Raw genomic sequence first — 21,452 nt, 5'->3', positions numbered from 1 at the left:
GCTTATAGTTTTCCCAGTGAGCTGACTTATCTGGTCAACTAGGTCAGTTTTCAGCATAGCCATGATTTGTGACTCTTCACTACCCTTGCTGCCTGGGTGCCTTTAGGTATTTTTCTACCAGAAGAACTCAAAAATTGAAAATGACTGAGAATTCTAAATTAATGTTTAGGTCCAAGTAAGCAAAGTACAAAGCTACTCTTTGTGTGGCTGCTGTTGTTTAAAATATTCTCAGACTTTAGGAACTGACATTTTGCTGATTAAATGACCTACCCCACAGTGTAAGGCAACTTTGCATAAGAGAGTTATGTAGATTTCACATTTGTAAGCTCATGGGAATTGGGGGGGGAGAATGTGTTATGACTATAATAAAAGACATTTTAAATGCTAGAGGTACATCAGTGAATATTGTATCAATAACAGATATGAAGGTTTTGTAAAAGAAAAATATCTATTTTTTATACATCTATTTCTTTTTTTTTAATTTAAGTTCAATTAGCCAACACATATCATTAGTCTCAAATGTAGTGTTCAACAATTTATCAGTTGTATATAATAATACCCAGATGCAGTACTTAAAGGAAAACTCACTATGACACAGGAATCCTAATGTAGGAAGTTTCAATATCAGGAAATATTAATCCTTACATGGCTCATAAGACTTTTCATGATCTGCACTCCTTTATTCACTGTCCAACCTTATCGTCTGCTACTTTCCTCTTCATTCACTTTCTCCAGCCACATTGGCCTTCTTGTCATTCCTCAGATTTACCAGGTGCACTCCCTCATTATGACCTTTGTACTGACTGTTCTCGGCCTGAAAATCTCCTTTCCCAGATTCCTTCTGGTTCATTTCTTTACCTCAGTCAAATCTTCGCTCATCTTTCATCTTTCCATTGGCGGTTATTAGGATGCCAGATAAGACTACTGCTATTTAAGTTTGTTCTGGAAGTTCTCATTAATGCAATATGGCAAGAAAAAGGAATAAGAGATACAATTATCAAAAAGCTGGTACACAGCTCTCTTTCATTTGTTTAGGTAAATGTTATTGTCACATACCCAATAAATCTAAATAAATCTATTGAAAACGGTTAGAAATAAAAAAGAACCCAGTAAAAAAGTTAGTAACAAATAAATATAAAAACAAAGTATCTTTTCTAGTTACCAACAATAAATAGAAAAAAAGCATGGAAAAGATTTCATTCATAACAGTAACCACATAAAGAAAACACAAATAAGCTTTCAAAATATGAGACCTATATGGGAAAAAAAACAAAACCCTCTACTGGAGAACATAAAAGATCCAAATAAGTAAAATGATAGGCTTTGTCCTTGAATGCAAAGATGCAAAGATGGAAATACACCAATTCTTCCTGAATTATCACATAACTGTAGTAGAGTCTTAATTAAAACCCCATAATTTTGTTAGAATTTTACAAAACGATTTTAATTTTATCTAGAATAACAAAAAACCTGAGAAGAATCAGGAAACTTCTAAAAAAGAAACTATCCTTCCAGAGAATCAAAGATACTTAGAAGCAAATGTAATTAAGTAAATATGTTACTGGCGCTGAAACAAACAGATTAATAGAAGGGTACAGGCTATCTAAAAACAAATATATATGCATTACTGTATCATAAAGATGGTGCTTTTGGTCAGTGGAGATCATGTGATATTTACCCAGGGAAAAATGGAGGAAGAGTCATTTTTATTTAAGATATTAAAGAAAAAAAAAACTGGAAAAGTACTGGAAAAACACACTGTTTAAAAATTTTGGAGTGGGGTAGGCTTTCCCAAGCCTGAGATAGATTTCAGATTTAATCTTTTAAAAGATTAAAAATTCTATCAAGACAAACATTCTAAACTTTGACTAGATAAAATATGTCATAAAAAGCCAAGCTACAAACAATAAAATTTGCAACGGATGACAAAGAAAGGGTAATATCTGTAACTTATAAAAAGCTAGATGTCAATAAGAAAAAGACAAGGAAAGGATTTGAATAGGCAAAAAACATAGTAAACATTAGCAATCAATGAAAAAAATAAAAATATAAGTAAACAAAAAGTTCAAATTAAAACTATAAAAAGATGCCACTTTTTCTTATATTTGCCAAAACAACTGATAATTTCAATTTTACAAGTGGTGAAATTGTGGGAAAATAAACTGGAACAACTTTTCTGAATGACAATTTAGAAATTCTCAAAAGCCTTAACAATATATAACTATTGATAGAACAATTTGATTTCTAGGGCTTTATCCTAAAAAAACCAAGTGCACCAAGATGCATGTGCAAGATTGTCATCACAGTGATAGTAATAATAGTAATTTATTAACAATAATAGTATTTATCAGTAGGAAAGCAGTTATCTAAAATATGATATAACCATTGAGTGGAATACTATGCAATCATTAAAAACTGCTCATTTAAATATATACATTTACTGAGATATGTGGGATACAGTAAATGGAAAAAAAGCAAATCATTTCAGAAAAAATACATGCACTTATAAATAATTCTGAAAGAAGATCTATGAAAATATTAACTATAGAGTGGAACTATGAATAGTTTTCACTCTGTGTTTGACCTATTTATATTTTTGGAATAATCTGCAATACATACATACTACTTTTATGAAGAATTAAAACAATTAAACTAGTCCAATTCAGAAAACAAAAATGTCTGCTGCATGTTCATCAAAAATGATAGGAGGTCCTCATATTTCCCAAGACTATAAGCCACTCTTCCATTAGCAACATAAGCAAGTGCTCCTAATAAAGATGGAGACAAAGAGGAGCTCATAATAAAGAAAAAAGGACCATTTTAGAGACCATTTAATCCATTTTTTCTACAGTGGCAATCACATATCTCCCATTCCTTCATCTTTTCTGTCTTCTCTTGGGAGGAACTAATTAGAATTTTAACCAGGAAAAACTGGACTATATTTAAAGTCATGAAACTAGACTGAATCAAAGAAGTTGAGGTAGGCAACCTTTCAACTTATCTGGAGCTATTAATTCAGGCAATAACAATTCATAAAACCACATAAGTACCAAAGGCTATATGAGATATTCTTCTCAGCAACATCAAGATCACAGGCACAGCTGCAAGTAGCCAGTTTGCTTTTGACCTCTTTCATTCACCTTTTTTGAACCCGTCTTGTGTTACAAAATCCATAGTCAACCCAAATCTAACCTTCTCAAAATAACCCCCATACTCCAAAATTACTTCTTCCCTTCTCCTCAAATAAAACTCCCATTTCCAAAGAACTGCTGATACAGCTAGATACTAATATGATTAGGGAAAGAGCAGTAATGCACAAATACTGATAGGCCAAGAACATTTGTAATGATACTTCTTAATCTGAAAGACTCACTGGGGAGATACTTGGAAATAAGGTGACTTCTGTGTTATTTGACAACGCAGGAGGCAGTACCTTATCTTACCTATCACTACATCTTCCTATTCTGTCAGGATATAAAACAATGGAATGCTGCAGGTAGTGATTTTTCATGTACTGCTTTTAATGGAAGAACTATAAAATGTCACAGATTCTTTAAAACACGCATTTTCCTCCTCATAATAAGAAAACTTGGCACATGAGCATGAAAAGATCCTACCTCAGTCAAGTACACTACAAGAAATGGTGGGGGGATGGAGGAAGGGAGACACATATTCACATCAACTTGTTAACCAGCAGCTTTAGCTTTAGGAAGACAGTTCATTCTTTAAGAACTGGAGCAAACAAGAATGGGACAAAGAACAATGTGTATACTGTACCTGTTGGCAAGCTGTAAGTCTGGACAGCTCTCACATAGAAACAGCAGAAACCCCAACCCCCCCCAAAAAATACTGTAATGAAAGATAAAAAAATAATAAAATTACTCAAAAGCTTACAAAAAAAGAGTACTATAAATCTCTGTAAGATACAACTGTTACATGGTGCAAAAAGATAAATTTTGTTAATCAATTATGTCAATACCAAGACAATGCAAAGGTATGTCCCCCAAAAAACAAGAGTAAAAGAGCAAGTAAGGACATAAGAGAGTAATATTAAATAAAATAAAAAGCTGAGATAATAAGGAAGACAGGAAATGAAAGAAATATAAAAAAGAAAAGAGCCCAACAGAACTTTTAAATTTAGAGTATTAAATAACAGAACCAACACTGCAAAAGATGGAATCAGTAAGGTAAAGTATAAAGAGTTCTCTAAGGCTGCTGAGAAGATCACAGGTTCAGAGAACAGAGAACAAAGATCTCATCTTATAAGGAATAGGCGAACACAAAAACGAAATCACAAGTAATAGTTGAGGTTAAAATGGGAGTTGAAGTTAAAATGGGAACTTATAATTAGGTTAATAAAAATAGTTGAGGTTAAAAAGTAATAGTTGAGGTTAAAATGAGGGACACCCGTGGTCTAGAAAAAACTAACAGGTACATCTGTTATATTTGGAATTATAAGAATAAAAAAAATCTGCACGATCAACCAGGGAAGAAATAATGAAAACAGTTTAGCTGAAAAGGATTTTAATAAAGCAGCCTGAGGAGCGCCTGGGTGGCTCAGTTGGTTAAGCATCTGCCTTTGGCACAGGTCATGATCCCAGGATCCTGGGATCAAGCCCCAAATCTGGCTCCCTGCTCAGCGGGGAGTCTGCTTCTCCCCCTCCATCTGCCTCTCCCACCCTCCCGCCCCACCCCAGCTCGTCCATGCACGTGTACATGCACACTCTTATCTCAAATAAATAAAACCTTTAAAAATAATAAAAAAAAAAACCAGGCTGATTTCAGTATTTCTCTTCTGCATTAATAAATTCCAAAAATCAGTAATGCCACTTCTTGTGACAATCCCCGGGTGTTGCATTTAAGTACCAAATCACTAAACTGTACTCCTGAAACTAGTATTAAACTGTATGTTAACTAACTGGAATTTAAATAAAAACTTTTAAAAAATCAGTAGTGTTAGATCTACATAATTTTCTATAAACAGGCATGAGCCAAGAATTCTGTATACAGACAAATTTTCATTCAAGTGTGAAAACAATAGAAAGAAATTTAAGATCTTAATGGCTTAGAAAATTCATCATGCACAATAGTCCCTGAAAAATTACTTGAACAATTATACAGACTGACCAAAAGATGAAAAAGAAATAAAAATCCAAGAATGAGGAAGTTGAAGCATTAAAAAATTTTAAAGTTAAAGAGTTAAAGTTAAGAATTCTGGTTAATAAGGCAGTCTAAGCAAATGTGGGAAGGACCCACTTTCTGCTTAAATATAGAGGAACGCTATATAAAACAGAACTACATTTAAAATAAGGTATCATTTACATAGTCAAACTGAAAGCAAGAATGGAAAATTGTCAAGCCAAACGCGAAGAGGTGACTCGGGTTAAAACGGTGTGCTAGAATTTAAGTCCAAGGGGTATCCTTGAGATTGGACAGGTGTTACGGCTAGGGTTTTAAATGCCCACATAAGACCGAAAGTCAAGACCAGAGGGAGCTGGAACTGGGCTCACTGGATAGAGTCAGGAATCGAGCAGTGTCTATGCCAGCTGTGCAAGTGGAATAACAAAACTCCATTCATTGGTTTAGAGAAGGAGCATATAAATGAGCTGCCACCATTGAGCCATGAGTGGAAGGTGTCATCCCCAAGAAGCTCCAACCCCAAGCTTGAATGGTTTATGGGTATGAGATTTATGTATCTCTCACTCATGTACTGCAGAAATCCCAAGCTCAGAAATTAACATAAAAACTGGTTCTGAACAAGTGATATTTGTACGCCCCTGACAGCCAGGGTGATACTGTTCCATAGGGATGTCTTTTTTATCAAGGGAATATGTGGTACCCTAGGAAACATAAGCCCTGCTAAAGATAAGTTCACAACAGAAAAATCTGAAGCTCATAAGAATATACACCATTACATAAGAAAGCCACCAGCTTAAACAAGCAGAATTCACAGAAGAGAACAGAAAACAGAATCCTATGAGAAAAGTTTTAATTTATTCACTCAGTAATATTTATTTAACACCCTCTACAATTGAAGCACTGTTCTAGATACTGGGAATAACAGTAGCGAGCAAACTGGATAAATTTGTATTCCTTGTGGAGCTTACATTCCTTTGGGGGGAGACAAGTAATAAACAGATAGATATAAAATATGTCAAGAGGCAGTAAGTGTTACAAAATAAAGGACTGTGAACAAGGAGAGATGGGACTGGGTGATACCATTTGATAGACTGGAGGTCAGAGAGGATCCTCTCCAGCAGCCATGACCAAACTTTTTGGTCTCATGACTTTTCTGTGTTAAGGACTTTAACACAGTCTTAAAAAATTACTGAAGACATTTTTGTTAGATTGTTTTCATAAGCTAGACCTATCAATATTTTCTGTATCAGATATTAAAACAGAAATTTTAAGAAACATTTAATTCATTAATTTAATAAATTAATTCATTAAGAATTAATGTAACAGTAAATTTATTGCATGTTTAAAAATATCCTAAGAAAAAATAGTATTTCCCCCCCAAAAAAAATAGTAAGAAGAGCTGGATTCACATTTTTTTGTGCATCTTTTTAATGTCTGCCTTAATAGAAGACAACTGGATTCTCACATCTACTTCTTTATTCAATCTTTTGCAATGCATTTTTTGGCTGAAGTACATGCAGGAAATCTGGCCTCACACAATGTATTTTAATCCCCTTTTCAAATGATTGTGGGTATGCTTGATACTGTACCCGAACTAAACCAGTGAAAGTTCCCTAAAGGTTAGTTGCAGTGTGGAATCATTTCAGAGAGCTTTTCACCTTCTGTTACAATAAAACCTGTTGGTCTATCCTGTGCTTTCAGAGGATATTTTATCCATGTATGGTTTTGTGACTTGTGCTGGTCATTTGGGAAATATTGCTTCACTGAACTATTATTCCGATCCTCCAAATGTTAATACATTTAATTATATGATACTAAAAAATAACATTCATTAATATCATTAACAAACTCATCAGAAAAATCTTTAAGTATTGGGAAAAATACAGTCAAGTTTATAGTGACAGATAAGAGTCTTCGAAAATTCAGACTTTTGTTTGAAAGGTTGAATATTATCATTGGCAAGATACTACTACTACTACCAGTTGTTTGCCTTGAAATGTCAGGATCACTTCATTTTTGAGAAAATTTTGCCAAGTACTCAAGTTTAAATAACTATAGCCTGTCAGTTATTCAAGTAAAAATGGTGTTCCAGGGGAAGGGGAAAGAAAAATAAGGTTAGTTCATTTTGTAACTCAAACACGTAAGTACTCTCCCTTGAGACAGTCATCGTACTTTGGAATATAGGTACTTTATGTGAACTTCCATTTCATCACACACGGTATTAAAAACTCATAGACCCAATGGTCAACTTCAAAACAATCAAGGCGTGTAGTGAAACTGGTGGGTTCTGTTCTTTACTGTGAGCTTACAGCAGTGAAGAAGACAATGACCTACTAGAGCAGTTGGGTGCCACTGCCTTGGTTTGTGCTAAGGCACCAGCGGTTTTACTCATCATCGCCTTTACTTACCATCAATGTGCGCGCAATCGCGGTGAAAATGGTAAATAATGCCTTCGCATCATTAAGAAAATAGTTGGACCTCATAGACCTCCTGAGGGAGTCTTGGGGATGCCTAGGTTGCAGATTACACTTTAAAACCCATAGCTCTCAAGTGGCAACTGTAACCTCAGGTAAAGAGCCATCAAGATTTGCATGTCTTGACGTAAAGTCTCACATTGCAGTGGAATGGTTGGCCACCCTGCTGAAAGAGACCTGAAAGAACTGAGTAGACCCAAGACACCCCTAGCTGCGGGAAGAAGCATTTCAGGCAGAGGAGACAGCAGTGCAAAATCCCTGAAGTCAAAGAACGGTTTACAGATTCCAGAACAAAAGAACCCACCGCAAAGGCAAACGCCCTTAGAAAAACAGACTACCACCAGGAAAATGCCCAGTGCTGTTCTCTAAGGACACCTTGTGCCCTCATCTATTTTTATGCTTCAATTACTTGCGACAAATATGAAGAGGTTTTCTTTACAGAACCGCACAGAAAACATCAAAAGTTAAAAAAAAAAACACTTTTCTTTTTTTAGAAAGGAGAACATCAAGAATTTTGAGTTTACAGTTAAGTTTATACATAGAAGCTGTTTGATGCCAACTCTCAAATTCAGGTAGAGAATCATTATGTAATTTATTTCCAGTTATTCATGGTGTGATGCAGAAGTTGCTTAATGAATGTTTGTTGAATGAATAATTTTAATTACCCAATGTGTGATTGGAGATATTTAGAAATGAGGAACAGAGTTAATTGATTTTCTAAGAAATCACAAAACGCAAAAAGGCCAACTTTTGAAAGGGCAATCTTTTGTGCTGTGTAGTCTTAGGAGGTTAGCAAACTAAATGTACTCTCATGCCTTCTGCACACTGAGCCACAAACTTATTACTGTTCTTTAATTAGAGAACCCTTCTCTCAGTTCCTGGAAAGGAAGGTTTTGTTTTTTGTTTTTTGTTTTTTTTTTCCTGTTGAGAACACTTCTAACATTTCAGGCTAAACAATTTACTTAGAGTAGCTCTTTGAAGGGAAAAGGAAAGGAAGGAGAAAAGAAAAGAGAAACGAGAAGAAAGAAAAGATAAGAGAAGAAAGAAATAGGCACACTGGTGTAGATTTTATACAATTAGAAACAGTGCAGTAGATTTTCCACTTTGTGGACCCAAGACAGGAAGTGAGCAACTTTTGTGATTTATTTTATAAGAACTTCCAAATAGAAAGGCTCTCTGGCATACTGTTATAGGGTTTGCTCTAAACTGCTATTACCATGAAATAGTCTTCGGATTTTCTTAAGATCATGAAAACAAAGTTGAGAAAAAGGAGTTCAATAAATGCTACATGTAATATTTTTCACTTCAATTAGAAATGTAATCATTTCAGTTCTATCAGTATGAAGAGCAATCACTACTCAGAGACCAGTGCCCCCCAATAAAAGAATTGGAACCATGGACACGACCATTAATCAAACAGCTCATTCTAAGACTAGATGTGCCAAATGGCCAATAAGCACCTGAAAAGATGTCGAGCATTAATGTCATTAAGGAACTTGAAATATAAACCAAAACCAAAGTATAAACCAGATACTGTCTCACACCTGCTAAGATGGCTTTAACACAAAAACAAAACAAATAAAAACCCAGAAAATCCCAAGTGTTCGTGAGGCTATAGAGAAACTGGAGCCCTGGGATGCTGCTGGCGGCAAGTAAGATGGTGCTGCTGCTATGCAGTCTGGCGTTTCCGCAAAAAGTTAAACCCATCCTAGCCATACGACTCAGAAATTCCACTCCTGCGTGGAACACCCAGGAGAACTGAAAATGTATGTTCGTACAAAAACTTGCAGGCAAATATTCGTAGTGACATTATTCATAACAGCTAAAAAGGTGCAAACAACCCAATGTCTATCAACTGAAGAATGAATACACAAATCTGGCATATCCCTACAATAGAATATTATTCGGCCATAGAAAGGAATGAAGTAGCGATACATGCTACAATATGGATGAACCTTGAAAACACGCTCAGTGAAAGAAGCCAGGCAGAAGAGGCCAGCTATCCTAGAATTCCACTTACAGGCCATGTCTGGAGACAGAAGGAGATTAGTGGTGACTTAGGGCTGGTGGGGTTTGACGGGGATGGAGGGGAACTGCTAAGGGCATAGAGCTCCTTTTGGACTGATGAAAATGTTCTGTAATTAGTGATGACTGCGTAACTTTTTGAATAGACTATACTGAATAGACTATAAATACTGCTTTGTAACTTATAAAATGTATCTTTATTTTTTAAAGTCACATAACAGCTATGTCCCCACTCCCAGCTTAAGAAATTAAACATTATGTGTACAGCTGAAGTGACCTGTATACCCTTCCCTGATTACATTTATCTTCCAACCCCCATCAGAGATAATCACTACCTGATGTTGCTACTTATCATCCCATGCATGTCATTAAACTTCACTATAAATTTATAATCCCTCATAGATGTTTTGTGTGTTTTTAAATGGTCTCATACATATGTACCTTCTATAGGTTGCTTTTTTATCATAATATTATGTTTTTGAGATTTGTGGATTTTTTTTGGGGGGGTCATTACTAAGTGGCTTTTTCATAATGACATTTAGCACTTAAATTCTGAGATCATACTCCCAGGAATAATAACTAAACCTGTTAAATGTCTTTGTCTACTTTTTAAAAATCAATTCAATCAGGTGATTCCTTCAAACATCTCAAACTCTCATTGAGCTCTTGTTCAAAATAAAGGAATTTTAAGTGCATGTAATAACATAACGGCTTTTTTAGGACTCCAACATAAAACAACTCTTGCTTGACTGAGGGGTAACTTACAAGGGAAAATCTTGCATTGTGTCCTTGCATACATGACAAATCACACTAAGATTAAGTGATAAACATAATTAACCTTACATATTCCAACCAACGACAGGGCTTCTCTACATGGTCATTCTGGCTTTGACCACTAAAGTATTTGTTGTAGACACTGTGGTTGCCTCCCAAACATGCATTCCTCTTTTCCTTGGTTAACTATTGGTTTTTGGCAACCTGTACTATCCCTAGACAGCCCACTGAATTTGGGAGAATTTACTACCTTTGATCACAGCTATTGTTATAATTTGTGTATATGAGGCGAAAGAAGGTATCCAATGAGGATAATTCCTTTGCAATTTAGAGAAAGCTTCAAACAAACTTCCTTCTCTCTCTCCCTGATTTAGAAGGTAAAATCATGTGGCTCTGGGAGTTATCAGTTACTTTTAGGGGAACATAAGGAGAACAAGCATTCTGCCATTCTTCTTTATTAATAAAACTCCAATTTTAAGATTTTTTTTTTTTTTAATTTATTTGACAGACAGAGATCACAAATAGGCAGAGAGGCAGGCAGAGAGAGAGGAAGGGGAAGCAGGCTCCCACTGAGCAGAGAGCTGGATGCGGGCTTGATCCCAGGGGACCCTGGATCATGACCTGAGCCGAAGGCAGAGGCTTTAACCCACTGAGCCACCCAGGCACCCCAAAACTCCAGTTTTATTCAGTGAAGTAACGCATCCAGTTAAAAGTATTTACATTCCCAGGCTCCATTTTCCAAGGTTGGCCATGTGACAAAATTCTAATCCTTAGGATGCAGGACTAAGTCCTTAGAGAGGACTTTCCTTCCACCAAAACAATGATAAAGCCACATGAGAAGTCTTTTGATTTTCATGCTCTCCTTTTCTTCTGGAATTCACCTGGAATTCAAATATGATGCCTGCAGATGGAGCAGTGCTGTGACCGCAAGGATGAAAGCCACGTGCTCAGCATAGCGGAATGGAAAGAATATACCTCGGTCTTTCACGACTTCCTTGAGCAATTTTAATAAACGGCCATGGATCTCCTACCTCCAGACTTTCTGTTACACAGAAAAAAATAACCCCTTATTCGGTAAAGCCACCATGGTTACATTTTTGTTACAAGCAACCTGATGCAATTCCAAAGCATATAACGGCAGAATCAAAGGTTGGGTTTTCAAATATTTAAGCCAATCGTTTCTCGATATGTTTAAGCCATTTTGAACTGAATTTCTGTTATTTGCAGCCCAAACCACCCAAACTGATAGGGCCTTCTAAGGAAGGGATGGTGCTTCTGACTGGCCTCTTAACCCTCGGGGGCTAACCTGCTGGCTGACTGAAGTAGATCTTTACTAACGAGGAGCCCCTGTGATGACAGGGCAACTTCTGCGAACTCGTGGTGCTGCCTTGCTTGTGTACGGCCGCCTAACAGTAAAAGCAGACGAACAAAGAAATAAAACATTCTTATTAATAATTTCATTAAACACATAGGACACATACTCGTCAAAATTGTTGAACTAGTAAAACCAGGTGGCTTTATCACTGTCACTGTCTCCAAACTTTCCTATAACCTCACCCTTTCCTTATTCTGTTCTGTATGCTATACTACGGCAGCTAAGAGTGAGGGTTCTCGGGGGTGTCTTATGGCTGAGTCGGTTAAGCGGCTACCATCAGCTCAGGTCAGGATGCCAGGGTTCTGGGATCCAGCCTGGCATCAGGCTCCCTGCCCAGCAGGGAGTCTGCTTCTCCCTCCGCCCTTCCCCTGCTCATGTTCTCTCTCTCAAATAAATAAGTAAAATCTTTTTTTTTTTTTAAAAAAAAAGGAGACTCATTTAGTTAACCCCATATACGTTCAAATCTTCCATCTATTATGATGATGATGATGATGATGATGATGTGACCTCGTGCAATGTACTAAATTTCTCTGGATCTCAATTTTCTCAAATGAATAATGGAATAATTCTATCTCACAGGGTGCTTGAGAGAGTTAATTGAGCTAAGGTTTGTAAATGCTTAGCGTAAGGTCTGATTTATAGTAAGATGTGCTCAATACCTACTACTTTTAGGGGTTTTGTTTTTTTGTTTTTTGTTTTAGATTATTTATTTATTTGAGAGAGCATGAGCAGGGAGCAGGGGGAGGGGCAGAAGAAGAAGGAGAAGCAGACTCCCCGCAAAGCAGGGAGCTCAATGCTGAGCTGGATCCTATGATCCTGGGATCTTGACCTGTGCCAAAGGCAGTCTCTTAACTGACTCAGCCACCCAAGTGCCCCCTATTTTGTTTTTACAACAGAAATATCACTCCTCGGGACACCTGGGTGGCTCAGTGGGTTAAGCCGCTGCCTTCGGCTCAGGTCATGATCCCAGGGTCCTGGGATCAAGTCCCGCATGGGCTTCTTCCTGGGCAGGGAGCCTGCTTCTCTCTCTGCCTCTGCCTGCCTCTCTGCCTGCTTGTGTGCTCTCTCTCTCTCTCCCCTTCTCTCTGACAAATAAATAAATGAAATACTAAAAAAAAAAAAAAGAAAAAAAGAAAAAAAAGAAAGAAATATCACTCATCTCGTCTAAGGCTAATTCTTACCTTATGTTCTAGATCCCACCCATCCTCCTTCCACCTCCTCAGGGGCTTTTAACTACTGACGTGTTTTCTCTCTAGTCTATTTTCAACCTCTTTCTATAGGCCCCTTCCCACTAATATGCATAACAATGGCCATGAGAATGATAATGAAGATGATGGGACTTAAAGCATAGATAGAATTGTCCTTTGTTGAGGAAGCCCATCTCCTTGATAAAAGGAAGAAAATGGGAGAAGATGGGTTTTCACTTAGGCAGGGTTGGAAATCAGAAGGTGGGAAAATAAAATATTTCCTGGTGGATGGTTTCTATTTTCTCTGAAACAAAAGGCAAAGTTAACTCCTGAGAGTTAAGTAGTTCAGAAGACAGGATCAAATATAGAAGAGTGAAGGCTGAAATAGTCCTTAGAGAGAGTGAGAAAGGAATGCAGTAGTATTTCCAGACCCTGTGGAAGTCTCAGTGGAAGCTGAGGCTCACATTCATGACTACTAGATCCAGTCTCTCCCGGAACTGCCCGAGTGCCGACACTGTAGCAGGTAATTGGGTCACTTGGAGTTGGAGTGTTGCCAGGGGAGTAAAAAAAAAAAAAAAGGACAGAGGTCAGGAGGAAGAGTAGAATGACCAGTTCTAAGGGCAAAGGAGAGTACACAGAGAGTTAGCAGGATAACAGAAAAGAGAAGTGGTGAAAAGATGGTAGAACATAGCATGAGCTACCATAAACAGGTAGAGAAATGTCCTGAATTAGCATATTGGGGAGTGACGAAAACATCCACCAAACCTCTAGGAAGTACTTTGAGTATAAAAGAAAAGTCCTCTGTAGAATGGACTCCAAACTCAGAAATACATTGACTGACTATGGAACTGTACATATGACCAAAGTGAATGTAAAAGAGACAATAAGCCAAAATTCTATACTCCCATTTTTCAGAAATCAGCCATACATGTTTAGGACAGGAGGGATTTTCCTTAAAAGACTTTAATGTGAAAAAGTCAGAGAAAGTGCAAGCGACTAAGTGAAGTGTCCTGGTCATAATTAATGAATCTATATATAGGAATGTGTTAAATTGTGATAAGCAGAATTTCCATATTATTTTCTAAAATTGGGATTAAATAAATCACATGTACTGCTATTTAAACAATGTTATAGGGAAGAAATAATGTCCTTTTATTTATGTTTTTAAGTAACTTTTAATTAATTAAATTTAAAAAGGATATAAATTTTTCTTGATGCAACTTTTACAAAAAGAAAAATCTCCATAACAAAACTCTATTTCAGTATTATACATGATAACAACTTGGGATTTTGTTCTTTCCCTAATTAGGTAATAGAGTACTAACAGATATGACTTTGACTGCTGGTCTTGGAGGGCTCCTAAGTAGGAGGGTCACTAACTGGCAGGGGTTTTATCAACTTAAAAAAAAAGGACTGGGCACAGTTTGAAGTAAAAGAAGTCACCTTAAGTTACTTGTTTATTTCAATATAATGAATTTTTTAAAAAAATTCATGCCATATTATTTTATTATTGTTATAATTTTTCTAAAAGATTTTATTTATTTGTTTGACAGAGAGATCACAAGCAGGCAGAGAGGCAGGCAGAGAGAGAGGGGGAAGTAGGCTTCCCGCTGAGCAGAATGCCCGATGTGGGGCTTGATCCCAGGACCCTGAGATCATGACCTGAGCTGAAGACAGAGGCGTAACCCACTGAGCCACCTGGGTAGCCACCCCTATTACTGTTATAATGTTTATATAAGTTAAAAGTGAGAGAAGAAAAATTAAACAAAATAGCTTTCCACCATTTCCTTTCTTTTGAGACAGTATTGCATTACATTAGGTTTTATATAACATGTTTATACAGATTAAATAGTCAAATTTTAACTATATACTATTTTTAAAACAGAAAAAAAAAACCCTTTCAGATGCTTAGAAGAAACTACAAATGTTCTGGGAGTCCTTAATTTTGATTTGTTCTGTCATCCATACCTCAAAACCTTTCTTTTATCAGAGGCGTTAGGTATATTGGTAAGCATTAATGCAAATCCAGGGCATTTTCTTGTCTTTCTGTTTTCATATCACCAAACCTAACCAGCCATACTGCAGCTCTCCAACTCACAAAATATGCATACTACATAATCTGAGATTTTGCAACCATATATTCTAAAGGACTCATCGAGCCCTGAAAGGCAAATGCTATCATTCAAGTTCTAATTACATGCTACCTGGGTTTTACAGAACAGAAAAAAAATGAGCATTGCACTTCCTAAATATATTTTTTGACCACAAGCAACTTCCAAAATAAATGCCCCAAATATTGTCCGAATGTATCACCGTACAAACAGCACAAAGCACTGGCCTATTCAAATTATGTTCGAGTTTCTCCCGATGCTGCTTCCACTTGATAAATTGGTCAATAAATGCCAAGTCAAATATTCAAGTAAATATATTTTCATTGTTATTGGCAGACGTATAATTAACTCAGAATAAAAGATACAAGAAATCAATTTATGATTACTTCTTCAGTTCCTCCCATTAGTCATCTACGTTATAATTGTGGTTCCACTTTAAAATCTTTATCCATACATACTCACACACACCATTTTGACTATATTATAAATCAAATTATTTCAATTACAAATTAGTATTGCATGAAACGGTGAAGCTTATATGTTAATTTTATTAGTAAGATACAATCATACTATTACCCATGTATATGAGCTGATTAAAAAACAATCCACATTTAAGAGCTTATATTAATTAGAAATTTCAGCAGATGTTTCTAAACAATGTTAAGGACTTGCTCTGTCTTTTCTCAAGTATAAATATTTGAGTCAACATTTTTTATGTATGTGTATTTTAGCAACAAATTACATTTCCATTTTCAACAAAACAGGCTGCTAAAAAAGAAAAATAGTACAAAGAGTAAACCTATTTTTTTTTTTCAAAGAAGACATATAAAGAGCAAATTTTTTTAACATTTGTTATCTGTCAGGTCAGTATCTTCACCAATCCGGGAAAAAGACATTTTGTAGAAAAACTTACCTAAGTGACCTTTTAAAAACTGCCCTAAACTAACGTAAAAGCTTCAGATACATTATTACATGTGGATTTTATGAAGAAAAAAAGTCTAAGAAGAGCTCAAGAAATCCGTTTTAATAAAATATTCTGTCATTACTCAGTTGTTACTTTCATTATGGTAGCTTAATTGTTTTTAATTATATATCATGGGCAAGTCATTTAACCTCTGTGTTTCCTCACCCATAAAGGGAGATTAATAATGGTGCCTCATCACAGGATTCCTGGCAGGGTTAAAGCAGTTAACATGGGTGAAGCGTTTAGAATAGTGCCCGGCATACAGTAAGCGCTCAGTAAGTGTCAGCTAAGCATTACCTAATTGTATGTTTTGCCTATTACTTCCATTAGCTTCCAGTTACCAATGCTTAAGTATCTGAATTCTTTTTAAAGAAAAAGAAAGCTACGTCATGACATTCTTTTTTTTTTTTTTTAATATTTATTTATTTGACAGACAGAGATTACAAGTAGGCAGAGAGACAGGCAGAGAGAGAAGAGGAAGCAAGCTCCCTGCCGAGCAGAGAGCCTGATGCGAGGCTCGATCCCAGGATCCTGGGACCACAACCTGAGCCGAAGGCAGAGGCTTTAACCCACTGAGCCACCTAGGCACCCCTAGGTCATAACATTCTTAAAGCTCTGCCCTTCCCATCAGCTTACAGTGTTCGCAGCTACTTTATCTGCTACTCAAAAGCAAAACAGGACCTAGGGTCTCACTTGAGTAACAGTCCAAACTTCTATTTTAAAGAACATCTTACTATTAGTAATCATTAATTCATTCAAACACCAAAGTAAAATAGGTGCTAGGCGCTGGACATAAGCTATGGAAACATAAGATGGTTAAGAAAAAAATTCCAAATACATTGCTTCCAAAACAGTGAGGGGGTACAAACACAAATTCAAGTAAGCACTCTTGTCTAATTTTAACATGGTACCCTGAACTGTAATTTTTTAAAATTTCCAAGCTGCCCAAGGGCGGGCTTCATAGGTGACATTTGAGTAAGACCTGGTAGAAGAGCAAAAACTCATCAGGTAGAGAAAGGATAGATGGCTACCTTGTTCACAAAGAAAACTAGAAATTCCTCACACTGGTAAGTTAAAATAGACATTTTTTAAGTAAACAGTCTTCCTCAAACAGATATCCCACTGCACAGGGCTTGCTTAGTTTATCTCTAGGTGTTGAATAAATATTTTTGAATGACTGTCCTCCCGTCTTCCCTCATAGGCAAGGTTATCATTAGGGCATGCTTGGATGATGTTCTTAGCTCCCCTCCTCCCAGGGCTCAGAGAAATCTTCCTAAAACCACTTTTATCACACTGCTCCCTGATCAAAAGCCTGGAATGCTTTCGTCCTATTCCCAGATAACAGCTCTCTGCTTTGACTAGATTTCTCTCCCAATATGCCTTGGGCATGTCTCCCTTTCATTCATATCCTCTCTCTGTCCCCAATACTTTTCTCCTATTACTTATTTCTACCTTTCCAGAATTCTACCCATCCTTCAAAATCTTCCTTCAAGAGGCCATTGGATTGCCTTGCTTCTATTTAAATAACATAACTTTCCAAATGATGCAGAAAAGAGAGATGCTAGTGAAAAAAATTACACTTTAGGATGAAAGAAATGTCCCAAATGTGGTAGAGAATTGAAAAATACAAAAGACAGAGACTGGCTGGAAAGTCACATTCCACCTGTTATATCAACAGGGCACACTTCTTCAATTATTTACTACTTAAAACGTATACGCTGCACCAACTACTTATTGAGCAATTATTTTTTCCAGTGACATCGGGCTCTTTTAAAAAGTCAACCATCCCACACCATGGACCATCAAGTCTTCATTCCTTAAACTGGTTTCCTTGGGACAAGTGCCTTGTTGGAATGAGTGTTCCCTGGACCTGGAGTCTGGAATATTACCCAGCGAGATGGCACTGCACTAACCAGCCCAGGGGTACGCTTCCTACTTGAAGGACAACTAGTTAAATAATAAAATATCTTCCAAAAGGCAATTTCGAATAGATTTTTTTTCAAGCTCTCCATGTCAAGCTACCTTAGATTCCAACTTGGCTTTCTCCTCGTTCAGCAGCTCGGCTGCTTTCTTCATTTCTTCACGACATCTGTTTATCTCCGACCTTACTGGAATACAAATGAAATCCATAAACACCTCTTCTATCTTTCTGGAGTCCCCAGGCCTATGCGCGTGGACAGCCGAGCCCCCTCCCTTCTCCGCCCGCGCCCTGGGGGCTGCCTTTCGCTCTAAGCCCCCACCTGGAGGAGACAAGGGACCCCCCCCTCCCAGCGGGCGACCGAAGCACCCACCTTCTCGGATCACGCGGCGACCCTCCTCGGCCTGATGCTCCGAGAAGATGATGTGCCGAAACAGGGACTCTAAACTCATCTCGCGCCGGGCTCCCGCGGATCCCTTGACGCCTTTTGGTACCTACGGGCGAGGAGTGCGAGGGGCCTGCAAAGCGCAGTGAGGAAGGAGGAAGGTTCAGGGCTATCCCCGGGCTGGCCTTGACTCTGGATGGGCCAGGTGGGCGCCAGCCCGGCTGCCGGCCTTTGTTTCCCCGCTTCACTAACAAAGGACAGCCGTTCACCCCCCTCGCACCCTCGCCCTGCCAGGGACAGAAGCCGGGCTTTCGTTCCCCGGCTGAACGCAGCTCCCCCGAGTCGAGGCCCCGGGCCCTTGCGGGTTTTCCTTCTGTGCTGGTGGCAAATAAAAATGGAGGGGCCCAGGCGGGGCGTCTGAGCCGGCCTGGGCAGCACCCCTCGGTGTTTCTGGCCTTTTCCTCTCCACCCCCTCTCTTTTTCGGGCGAACGTCCTCACAGTGTTCTGTCTCACAGTAATCCGTGTACTTGCTAACAATACCGTCGGCTGGAGCCCTTCCTGCAGGCCGCAGCAGGGGCCTCGGGTTGGCCTCGCCGGGTGGGGACTGAACTACGGCGTCTCGTTGGGCCCAGACTGCGTCGGGGGCTTCGCTTTGGCCACGTGGCCACAAAGGTCTTAAAGCCGCACTTGGACTTGTGGTGATCTTTCTCCGAGGCGCAAACACCTGGCATTATGAAGAACTAAGTACCCGGGATTCTAAATATAAACTGCAACGTCTTATCCTTTGACTGTGGCAAAGACTGCTATAAATGTGCAACGTCTGACATTCCGCCTTAATCATTCCTTTGTAATCAGGGCATATCTTTTTAGTCTGCTTTAAAATTAATCATTGCCTTTTGTAATCAAGCTTCAGTAATATTAACACTTCAATATCTGCACAATATGTGTCAGAGACCAAAGTGGTTGCTAATTAAAGCTTAAACATGAAAGGCACCTTTGGGATTTTTGCATGGGATTTTCAAATTAAAAAATAAAGCATTTTTAGTTTTAGTAGGCCAAAATTGTAACATCGTAATAAACATTTGACTTTTTTTCTGAATGTAGAACTGACATTGGCTAAACTTTAAAAAATAATGTTCAGTTAGATTGTGTTAGAATTGAAAGAAGTGTGAATTCTATCGCATCATCTGTATAAAAGTCTTAATATTCCATTAATGCTGTAGCATTAATGGGCTATAAGCTTTAACCTATTCCAAATTTCCACCTCAATTTCCATCAAGCCATGTAGGCATAAAACTTAATTTTTAAACTGTATTACAAAAGAATACTTACAGAAAAGTGTAATGCTGTAGAAAAGAATTATCCATAAACATACCATTCGGAAGCAAATATTAATAACATTTTGGCTACTGCCTTCCAGCTAATCCTCCTCACCTTGCATTTTTCTTTTACAAGCTTGGCAATATTGTGAATATGCAATAATAATAATTACAGCTAATACTACTTATGGAGTATATGCTGGGCACTATTCTGAACACAATCATTTTTACTATTTCTTATCGTATTAGATGAGAAAACCGAAAGCAGGAAAGTCAAGTGTCTTGCCAAGGTGCCATACCTTGTATATGGCAGAGCTAGAGCAGAAACCAAGAAATCTGAGATCAGAGGCCATGAATTTAATTTTGGATACTGCTCTATTTTCCTTTGATTACATCATAAGCATTTTACCATTTCATTGAAAACTCTTCATAAATACACTTTTATATCTTCATAATCCTCCATCATGTGATACATGTATAAAACTCAGATATACTGAAATAAATTTGACTCTTTTATCTGTTCAAGGATGGAAAACAAAACAGAAATTGTGGTTAACCATTTTCTTTGAGCACTCGTTTGGAAGCTTATGAACTGTGCCACAGCGCTATCAAAGGAAAGGGCTTCCAGAAGATAAATTATATTACTAATTAATATCACTCCCTTCAGAATTATTTCCCGTGGACTTGCACAGGGAGCATTCTCGCAAGGAGGCTGCTTTTCAAAAGCATGCTGCTCTTTAACATTCCAATTTTATTAGTTATACTCAAACTCACATTTATTATTTAACATGTTCTTTCTGTACTGAAAACTTGGCAGAGTGGAATTTGGGCAGCCTTTGGGGAGCCTAGTCGCCTCACTTGCACAGGCGTATGCAAGAGAGAAACTGCGGAAATTCTGGGATGGGGTTATGGGGGAGAAATGGCTTCTTCATCTTCTGCAGTCTTCATATCACAGAATATTTTGGTGTTTTTAAATCCCAAATTCAATTCTTCTTAGAGGCACTACTGCCATAGACATTAGCAGGGGTTTTCATTTTCTTTTATTTGTTGAAACAAACATGATTGTGCAAGCCCACAATTCAAATTTTAATTGTTTTTCTGTTTGTTTGTTTGTTTGTTTGTTTTAGATTTTATTTATTTATTTGAGAGACAGCAGGAGCGGGACAGTGTGGGGGGTGCAGAGCAATAGGGAGAAGCAGGCTCCCCTCTGAGCAGGGACCCCACTGTGGGGCTCCATTCTGGGACCCCAGGATCATGACCTTGGCTGAAGGCAGATGCTTAACCAACAGAGTCACCCAGGGGCCCCAAATTTTAAGTGTTTTATAATAATGAGTGAAAGAAACATGTCAGGATATTAAAATATTATTATCAAATACTAGCTTTATTCATGTATCATATACTTTATTCATATATATTCTTTATTATTGCTTTATATATTGCTTTATTCATATATATTCTTCAGTAAGATATTTATTCTTAACGATATACATGCTGATTACTTTCTACATTGCATTCTATGATATTCAGAGCAAGAGTAGCATTACTTCAATTTATGCCAAATAAAAATGGTATATGGCATGGTAAAACTAGGGCATACCATTTTCTGAAAATGGTATAAGTCTGAAAAAATGATTCATTCGACAACTGTTTAATGAGTCTCTGCTATTCATTCAACAAATATTATTGAGGATCTCCTATGTGCCATATTAGAGAAACAACGGGATTTAATAAAAACAGAACTACATAAAAACTATTTTTCTTCCCCCGGATATTTCTAACC

General features: G+C 37.5%; 1 protein-coding gene across 1 annotated transcript in view; it reads right to left on the bottom strand.

Moving 5' to 3' along the window:
- Nucleotides 1-18,455, bottom strand: part of LOC111144667 (coiled-coil domain containing 172) — a 52,798-nt gene extending 34,343 nt beyond the window's left edge. The window contains exons 1-2 of the mRNA XM_022499068.1: nt 18,341-18,455; nt 18,072-18,157 (exon numbers count right to left, since the gene is read on the bottom strand). Coding sequence (XP_022354776.1) covers nt 18,072-18,157; nt 18,341-18,419 — 165 coding nt within the window. The 5' untranslated portion in view covers nt 18,420-18,455. The remainder of the gene's footprint in view (nt 1-18,071; nt 18,158-18,340) is intronic.
- Between the last annotated feature and the right edge of the window lie 2,997 nt (nt 18,456-21,452).

The sequence above is a fragment of the Enhydra lutris genome, unplaced genomic scaffold (assembly GCF_002288905.1).
Source record: "Enhydra lutris kenyoni isolate GAN:26980312 unplaced genomic scaffold, ASM228890v2 scaffoldscaffold12, whole genome shotgun sequence".
Taxonomy (NCBI): Eukaryota; Metazoa; Chordata; class Mammalia; order Carnivora; family Mustelidae; genus Enhydra; species Enhydra lutris.
The sequence above is the reverse complement of the archived record's forward strand: the minus strand, read 5'-3'. Positions and strand labels throughout refer to the sequence as shown.